The 9,202-nt window shown below is 43.9% G+C and overlaps 1 protein-coding gene across 2 annotated transcripts; it reads right to left on the bottom strand.

The window, feature by feature from the left end:
• Positions 1 to 743: 743 nt before the first annotated feature.
• Positions 744 to 4,827, bottom strand: tprg1l (tumor protein p63 regulated 1-like). 2 transcript variants are annotated; one of them, XM_066690716.1, is made up of 6 exons: positions 4,380 to 4,827; positions 3,556 to 3,647; positions 2,530 to 2,580; positions 2,299 to 2,424; positions 1,568 to 1,721; positions 744 to 1,490 (listed from the first exon to the last, which is right to left on the bottom strand). In XM_066690716.1, the coding sequence occupies exons 1-6, from the start codon at positions 4,632 to 4,634 to the stop codon at positions 1,293 to 1,295; spliced, it is 876 nt and encodes a 291-aa protein (XP_066546813.1). In that variant the 5' UTR covers positions 4,635 to 4,827; the 3' UTR covers positions 744 to 1,292. The 2 variants fall into 2 exon arrangements, with proteins under 2 accessions (XP_066546813.1, XP_066546814.1); XM_066690717.1 differs by having other exon boundaries at positions 744 to 1,487; positions 4,380 to 4,813.
• Between the last annotated feature and the right edge of the window lie 4,375 nt (positions 4,828 to 9,202).

The following is a 9,202-nucleotide window of genomic DNA, read 5'->3' as shown; positions in this document are numbered from 1 at the left end:
ACAATAACGTAGTTAGTTGCCTCTTGAAATCTCAAGTTGTACCAAAGGCCGATCGCCGGTTCAACACAGCTTCTCTGAAAAGGTTTAAACCAGCACTGATGGCATCACCCTAAATTAATCTAAGGTGCATATGAAATGTTACTGGAATTAAATCTCTTTACTCTGGCCAACAGTCATACGTTATATTTTTATTTTATATAAGTGTTTTCATGAACAATGGCTTGAATTGATAAACGCTTTGAAAACAAATCTGATCCCACTAAAAACACCAATGTGCCCACTCTGGGATCTGCAGTGGGGAATCGGAACCATAAAATGACATTATGGAGAAGCATTGCACATTACTGTCACTACAGCAGTCCCAAGACAACAGATATGATTATTTTAACAAAACCATTGAAATATTGTGGATGAAACCCATTCGTATTTGGCCCTATTCTCATATGAACCTACGTGGTTTAGTGCAAGGTCACACGTACAAAATCAGAAATTTTTTAGCAATTTGAGAACTGCAAACATCAACTCCTAGTTTGATTGAAAAGAAAACAAAAAAGGCAACTTCATCGCCCTCTACCAGCCAGTCATTAGTGGAAATTAACAGCACACTAGCCTTCCCAACGGTCAGGTGGTCTTTATGTTCCCTGGTTCAAGACGGACTTCAACTTCTCTCAGCACCCACCGATGACAACAATAAATTACTCTTTTAATGCTGAGGCGTTCTCTAATGAGGTTTTTTTTACAGTTAATGTCCCTTTACCACGAAAAGAACAGCGAGCCTCTTTCAGATTCGGACAAGAACAATAATCCCTTCACTGTGACGAGGGCAGCGGCTACAGGTGATGAAGCAACACTGTACGGCGCTGTTAGCGTTTAAACAGCTGCAAACCACAAAAGGACAATATTCAGAATATTCATTATAGCCGACTCAATGCCTGTATCCCACAAGAAACGTATCCAACCTTCATGTCGCCCTATTCGTACCGTTCCCAAAGTACAGAAAACATACTAGAAAAATAACTTTCTTGATAAAAGCTCTTTGCTGAGTGAGACGCAACAGAACGGAGAAACTGCATGACAATTTACAGCAAACGGCGGTTAAATCACTGGCCACGGGTGGTTGGCTCATGCACTTAAACCCTAAAATGTGCTCTTTTCCCACAAGTTGTGTTGACTGGAGGTAAGAGGGGTGGAGACCTGGTCACAGTTATCGTACACAGATGTATTTTTAGCTCACACCATAGAAGAATGAGTCAATCGGTGAAATAAAAAGACCAGGAGGGGAAAGAGGGGAGTTAAAAGCCTATTTTGCCTCTGGTCATGGAATATCCCAGCTTGGCCTCGTTGTTGATGAAGGACATCAGGCCCAGGTAGGTCTCGATGAGCAGGGGCCGCTCCAGGATCAGCACGCCGTTGGCTCTGCCCGGCAGCGGGTTCTCCTTGTGGGCCTTCTTCACCGCCTGGACGAGCTGGGTCTTGAAGTTCTCCATCTGCTGGAGGCAGGAGGCCGTCAACACACGCTGGACATGAGGACAGCACAATCAGCACAACCGGAGCGAAGCAAGACTACCTGACAGAGGGAGGCGATCTTCTCGTCCGCGTTGGCCATGGGGTGCTCCGTGAAGGTGGCGTAAGGCATGTCAGTGGACCAGGGGTTCCAGCGGTTCACGAAGGACGGCCGGGGGCGTTTGTCCCACTGAACCCGGATGCCGTAGCCCTCCCTCCTGGAGACACACAGACACCAGGAGAGGGTTAAACGCCGATCGCCTTTCAGCAGACGTTCATCCTGTCGGGACGTCAGCCTCGCTGGCAGATTTTATCAGTAATTTCACAACAGCAACATCATTTACGATCCTGAAGCACAGACGGCTCAGAATTGATTTTTATAAAAAGCTCTACATCACACAGTAAGATAAGAAAAAACGTCACAAAAATATTTACATTGGCAATAAAACTAGAGATGGCAGGAATAGAAGATGAATACCAATCGATCGGTTTTTGTTCGCTGCAGGGCAGTCCTCTCTTTCAGTGTTTCACGATTACGATTTACATTTTGGTGAAAACTATTGCAGTAGCAGTAGCAGCAGTTAACCCTAGTGTAACGTGATCGCTGTGACTGCAGACAGATTTGCAGGAGCTGAGAACAGAAGCAAGAGAAGAAACACACGCGACACTAGAGGCATCTGTAAATGAATTAGTGTGAGGAGCCGGGCTGACCGCAGGGCGAACAAATACAAACACGAGCTTTCTCACTGGCGGGGGGGGTGCCGGACAAGGTGCCGTATGGAGGAGCCGACTCACTTGTTGAGGGATTTGGGCGGGAACTCAAACTCGCCAATGGAGATGGTGTCCACCGCATTCAGAGACACTCGGATCACCTGCTGGCACAGCAGATTGATGAAGTCGTATTTACACACCAGGAGTGACCTGTCCGGAGAAGGACAGCACTTTATAGACCAGCATACGGGAACACAGAACACAGGACACAGAACACGTACGTGAATTGAAAATGCAATTCCGGTCCGTTCTTACCGGTCGGTGATGAGCACCAGCCTCTCTCTCTCGTTGTTCCAGTGATCGATCCTGCCGGTCAGAAATAAGGATCGTTAGTAAGAGACACTGTAGGTCATAAGGGTGTGCATCAGACCCTGTCCACCACATTTGGAAATTACCAATACCGTGGTCGAACTAAGCAATCTATCAGCTCTGGAACCGAGGTGAACGCTCTGCTTTTATCATAGATATTGTAGCAATCTGGGACTGTTGTGTGGTGTCTTTCAGTTGTGTGTGTTGGGATCTGATTATCAAGAGGAATCATTGTAGTTTCAGGGTTGAAGGTTAACCCTACGGTAGTAGCGTACAGGGAGACTGAGAACAGTGCTGCTCCTCACAAACTGGCAGGAACCTGCACTCTGTTTTATCTGTCGTTTCTGTCAGTGGTGAATCCAGCAGCAAAAAGCCTGAAATGCTACAATATCAACAGCCTGTATTACTGGCGCCACCTGCTGGCAGCTCCTAGAGTAACACAAATCTACCATAACACACTATTTACTAACTTCACACTTTTACATTTATCCAAAGTAATAAGGTCTCATCCCATAAGCCTACGCAGACCAGTGTTAGGTAGTCGGCAAAACATCTTCCTTTACAAGAGGACCACTTGGCCTACAATCTGGAACAAACTCCCCAGCGATGTGGTAGAAGCTGAAATTTTGGGAACATTAAAAAACAGACTGGATAGGATCCTTGATCACTTAGTTATTAATGGACACCAAACGAGTACGATGGGGCGAATGGCCTCCTCTCGATTGGACACTTTCTTATGTTCCTATGTACAATGTGCTACCAGACAACCCTAGCCACGGCGCACACTCTGACGAGGACTACTGTCAGGGGTTCTCCGATTCCCTGTCCAACACACGGCTGTTTCAGGTCCACTTCAGTGTCTCTTGCACATGTCTGCTACATCCACGCGCAGTCGGGGATTAGGACCCAAAGATGAAGACTGTAAGAGGGTCTCGGTGAAAGTGCGAAGGCAAGGGGGTCTCCATCACTCACTCCGCCAGGAGCCAGACGCTCTGCACCTCGCCGTCCTCTGTAGGCATGGCCACCGTCCTGATATCGTTCACAGCTTGCTCAATGGTCCCTGGCTGGAAGGGGGGGAACCAACAGACAAGCAAATAAATGAGGACATACTTACAATCTTTTTTTAACAAAAGAAGAAGTTCATGCTCAGATCAGAAGCAGTTTAAACCTCTTGAACTGAACTGAATCAGTTTCACACCCTGCCTATGAAGTTCCCTCGTGTCCTCCAAACAAGTCCATGCATTGGATTGATCTATTTTAAGATGTGTAGTAGATACTGGATGCATCATAAGACCATCCCTGGGCAAATTGAGGATACATAAAGACACCATTGATACAGATTTATGAAACCGAGTCAGAAAGCGCCTGTTTATAAAAAAGGTGTTTTAAACAGGATGAGACACAATCGTTTATCGCTTAACGTTCATTCAAAACAAAAGCCAATACTTTGATCGTGAGTGTTTTTAGAAGGACTATATTCCACAACATCATTTCACGTTTACAAGTTTGTGAACTATCCATGCTATTAAACACACCCATTTTGTGTTGAAATGCATGTCAGTGTCAAGCGTGCAGGAAGAGCCGCACATGCGTCACAGCACTCAAGTGAAATGCGGCTCAGAGCTCTGGTGGCGGTCGAGCAGCGCAGATGTCCGCAGATCTGCGCGGCTCCAACAATGGGATCACTGGCATTCTGCAGATCTGCGCAGAAGTGCGGGAATCTGCGCTCCCCCATACGCCACTGCTACTGGCTTTGCGTGGATAAATCAAGCACACTCACTCACTCACTCACTCACCCTGAACACAAAGTAGTCCTTCACTTTGGCCTGCATGGTGGGGTTGTGCACCTGGAAGGGCGTCAGCGTCTGCAGGGGCGAGCAGCAGGCCACGGACGCGCCGCCCCGGCTCAGGCCGACAGAGCCGTGCGGCGGCTGGCGTCCCCCGGGCCCCGGCGGGGTGAACGCCACCTCCACGCCGTCCTCACTCTCCCCGGTGTGCAGCACCGCCGCGCCGGGGCTCTCCGGCTCCACCGAGTCGTTGAGCTGCAGCATGGCGCCGATGGGGGTTTATCTGCGGGGTTCCTGGGGCGGAGCTCAGAGCCGGAGAAATGACAGGCCCAGTCCGACAGCGAGCGCTGCTCCTCGGCGTGTTTACTAACAGAGCTGCCCTCCGCCCGCAGCCACAGGAAGTCCGCACACGTCACTGCGGCTCCACTTCCGCCGTGCTTCCGCATTCTGCGCACTGAACCTGCAGCTGTGCATGTGGGAGCAGAAGCGCTGGGGCCGGGTGTCCCCTTCCCTGTTTGATTCATTTTACATGAACAGAAATAGTTAGTATAACAAATATAAATATCACACACCCGTTTCTAACTGTTAATATACACACTAGTTGAGTTTCTTTCCAGACTTTTTGAAGCACTGAGAAGAAATCTAGAGGCAGGACTGGTTACAGACCCTGCTTGTCACTGCTGCTGTAATGACTACTGCGATTGGTCTGGTAAAGGTGTGGACCATCCCTCTTACTGCAGCGCAATTCCAGTGCAGCTAGATAAGGTGATCTTTGTGATCGGCCCACTCCAGTTCATCCCAGAGGTGTTCTATAGAACTCCTGTCAGCATTCTCAGCTGGTCGTTAGGTGTTTTCAATGCTACCCTCCCATCTTTGAGACATGTAGTATTATTACTGTGTATATAAATGCACAGAAGTATAAACTCATTAACTGTCAAACAATTCTATACCCACAACTCTTTCACACAATTTACCTCTCGTGTAGCTCTAGACCCACCATTCACAATATGTTTCACTTTCAATCGATATGTTGTTTGTGTTTGTGGCCAATCTGAGAAATGACCAATTACTTAGCATCCCATGACACTTCAAGAACATGACTTGTATTTTGTATTCTTTAAACTAAACCAAACCACCAAACACCCACAAATGAAGCAAAATAAGGCACAGAAAGGAGATTCAATATAAAAAGCACACAGGTTTTATTGCATATCAATTTCATGTATAAATTCTTCATAGCATTGGAAAGATTACATTTGGTATACATTCCTATTCTACAGAATTAACATCAGAATTTGAGAATATTTTAATGGAATTTCTCTAAAGAAGTACATCTTTAATAATCACAAGCATCAAAATGAACTGCAATTTCAGAAATAGGTGTTTACTTTAATATTATTCTACAATCTTCCAAATTTTCATTATTTCTCTCGCACAAGCATATTTTATTTACTTAATAACCTTCTGCCCGTTTTCGTTTTGTTTCCGAAGGCAGTAAAAGACTTGAAGTCTCCAATGTACAACCTAACCACATGTACAATAAGTGCATCTACAGATTTTTTTCTTTCTTTCTCGATTTTTTTCATTTTTTATTTTTTTTACATTTTTTAAAATAGTTTTATGAAAAATTTCACAAACGGACACCATTATGACCGCTAAACACAAGTCATGCACAGTATTTTTTTTTTCTTCTTATAAACATAACAGAGGCGATATACAATTCAGGTCCAAATGAAACAAGCACCATCCATTTTAAACTTTCCCATATAATTTTTGACTTCCAGACATATACAACAATCTTTTTTTTCAGTCTTTCTTCCTATTAAAGTTTTTTTTTTTTAATAATATACAGTTTGAAAGAACCATATTACTTATGTTTGAACTGTAACAGTGGGGGGAAAAAAAGACCAGCAACCACACCAATTTAGTTATGCAGTGACCCTTACTCAATTCCTTAAGAAAGCTGGTAATGTGATCTTTTACATTTCATAATTTATCTACAGACCTACAGCGCACACTTAAACAGTAGTATGTGACATGGATTTACCTCAGTTATCTTTTATTCAAAATTAAAATAAACTTGTTGAACCATAGTTTGCCTTTGCATATATTAAAGACTCTATTGTAACTTCTCTATATTTCCTTTGTCATTCATTCATTCCCCACTTGAAACTTTGTGAAGAGAAATGCAAGAAAATAGAAAATCCATCTATCGGGTGTCAATCTTCAGTACTGCAGTGCTTCAGAAAGAGAGGGATGGGCTCTGTCTCACAGTTATAGCCTTTTTCAAACGTGAAGCAATCACCCAGTTCAAGCTGCACTGTGAATCTGTCACTCCTTGCTTAGTCAAATCATGATTTTGACGATAATTCTGCTATGCAACTTCAGCAAAGATATTTCCAGCATGGACGGAAACATTACATATATTAGGAAACGTGGGGTTTAATGTTCAAACACATTAACAGCATTATTTAGGCAAGAGTCATCCAAACAACAACTCTGATAGGTTTTTGCTTAGCTGGGTATGTCAGGTCAATAATCTGACTCTGTGACACCCCAGGCCTTTCTATGCAGAGTCCTCAGGCATTTTCTCCCAAGAGTTAAAGTGCTTATTTGAACCAATTAAGCCTCATCCTGAAATTCCGAGCAACACTGAGAGATACGGAGAAATTAAGACTCAGATACATACCTACTTTCATTTAACTGCCACCCCCCAAATAACAGTAGGGTAACTCTGCACTACTGAGGAACGAATCACAATGCAGTGAAGGTTACAACTGTATTCTTAATCCAGCAACTTGTGACACGGACTCCCCTTTAAACTCTCCCCCCCCAGTCGGCGGGACCACTGGGGCGCGGCCGCTAAGTGCAATTACAAACGTCGAGCCACGCAAACCGATATCCGATGAGAGCCCTGAATCATCCCGACGGCCCATCTAGCAAATCGATTGAAAGGAGATCGTGTTTCTCTGGGGTCACCCGTGACATGACGTAAAATAAAACCGTTACCGAAGGGGAGCTAAACAGGAATAGCACTGAGTATCTACCTGCCAACCTGGTGTACGTTCAGGGCACCAATCTGCGGTGGTGTGGGGGTGTGGTGCGCCGAGCAAAATGCAGCAAAGGGACAAACAATAGCATGACAATCAGCAACACTGGAGTGAAGGTTCTTCATTTAACTGTCAACAGTTAATCTTTTTCTTTACATATATCATAATAATAATAAAAAACAGCAATAAAACATTCTTTTACATATTTTACAGAATGAACACGTTGGTTTACTGCAGTACATTTCACTGTCTGGTTTCACAGTTCAGAGGGGTGCTCTGGTGGGGGTAACGAAGGAGCGACGGGTCTCCCAGCAGCACAGACGCAGTTGGACCTCTAACGGCCCTGCGGTCGGAACGAAGGCCTCCACACTATGACACCAGGGACTCTGGGATTCACCTGTGCAAGCACACACTTCTCTATCTGTACTATCATTGCCTTTTCTGGGTTTTGAGAATTTGAGAGCTAGAACTGAACTTATTTACAGACACACACACATCCAGGTGGTTCCTTCGACAAGCAGGACAGCACTTGGTCAGCATATGAAAACCACGCCGGGTCCAACAGCACAAAGATTAAACTGAACGGGGAAACATGCACAGGCATACTTGTCAAAGCGGATACATACGCCTTCTCTATCTTTTTAATGCCGTCTTTGTAAAGCTTCTCTTACCATATCTCATCCGTCCCAACCGAGCTCTTGTTCATTTAGTTAATTCGTATGAAATTACCAAAAGCAAAATGCTATCCTCCCATCCACATTAATAAAAACACCACTGGCATGATTAGTTTGCCGTGTGACACTTAAACGAGATGGAACTGCGATTATTTGGGGATTTTTATGTAAGGGGAGAAAAGAGTAAGATTAAAGACCAGTTTACTAATTAACCTGGTGCAGGACTGATAAGAGAAAGAGTTAAAAACAAGGTGACCTATGACCAACGGTTCCTTTGTATTTGCCCCCTGATGTGGCTCTAACAATAAGACGTCACCCATTTCGCACACAAACCCCCACCACACAAGAGACTGTGAGACGTGGGATTTGACTGCAGCGTTCAGCTGACGCACTGAATCTCAGAGCTGCAACAAGAGTCTGATCTTTCGGATTGAGAGTGGGGTTTACCGTCTGTCTCGTATGGCACACTGGTTCCACACACATGCCTGGATGCAGGGAAAATTCAAAATCTCACCTTTTCATCTTTTTTTTTCCTTCAACGGAGTCAAGTGGACCAATCAGGGAGAGGTTTTTTTTTTGTCCTTTTATAGTTGTCAATTTTCTTCAACAACTACCCCCCTCCCCCCCTCCCATTTGTTTTAAAAAATAAAAAATAAATAGAATACACAAAGTTGTCAAATCAAACAAAATCTACAGGAAAAAACAACAACAGCGACGAGAACCCTTCAAAAAGAAATGATTGTCTGGAAACAAAACATTTTCTACGGGTTATTTGGCACACACAACTCTTGCTACGTACTTCCTGGTTATTTTAGACAACATCATACAACAATATTACACAATTTTGGTCCTTCACTAAATAATTATATTAACATTATTTTTGTTTAGCACCGCCATGGTGCCTAAAGAAAAAAAAAAAAGAAACAATACTGTTATTATAGAACAAATAACATACAGAGTAAGGAAACACAAATGTTGAGTTTATACAAATTAATTTAAATTGAATATGGAAGAAAGAGTTCTCAGAATTGGCCCCTATAGGGAAATAATTTAAAGTCCAAATACCTGCTTACATTTTAAAACAAATATCTTTCGATTCATGTGGACT

Source organism: Amia ocellicauda, chromosome 18, assembly GCF_036373705.1.
Source record: "Amia ocellicauda isolate fAmiCal2 chromosome 18, fAmiCal2.hap1, whole genome shotgun sequence".
Classification (NCBI taxonomy): domain Eukaryota; kingdom Metazoa; phylum Chordata; class Actinopteri; order Amiiformes; family Amiidae; genus Amia; species Amia ocellicauda.
The sequence above is the reverse complement of the archived record's forward strand: the minus strand, read 5'-3'. Positions and strand labels throughout refer to the sequence as shown.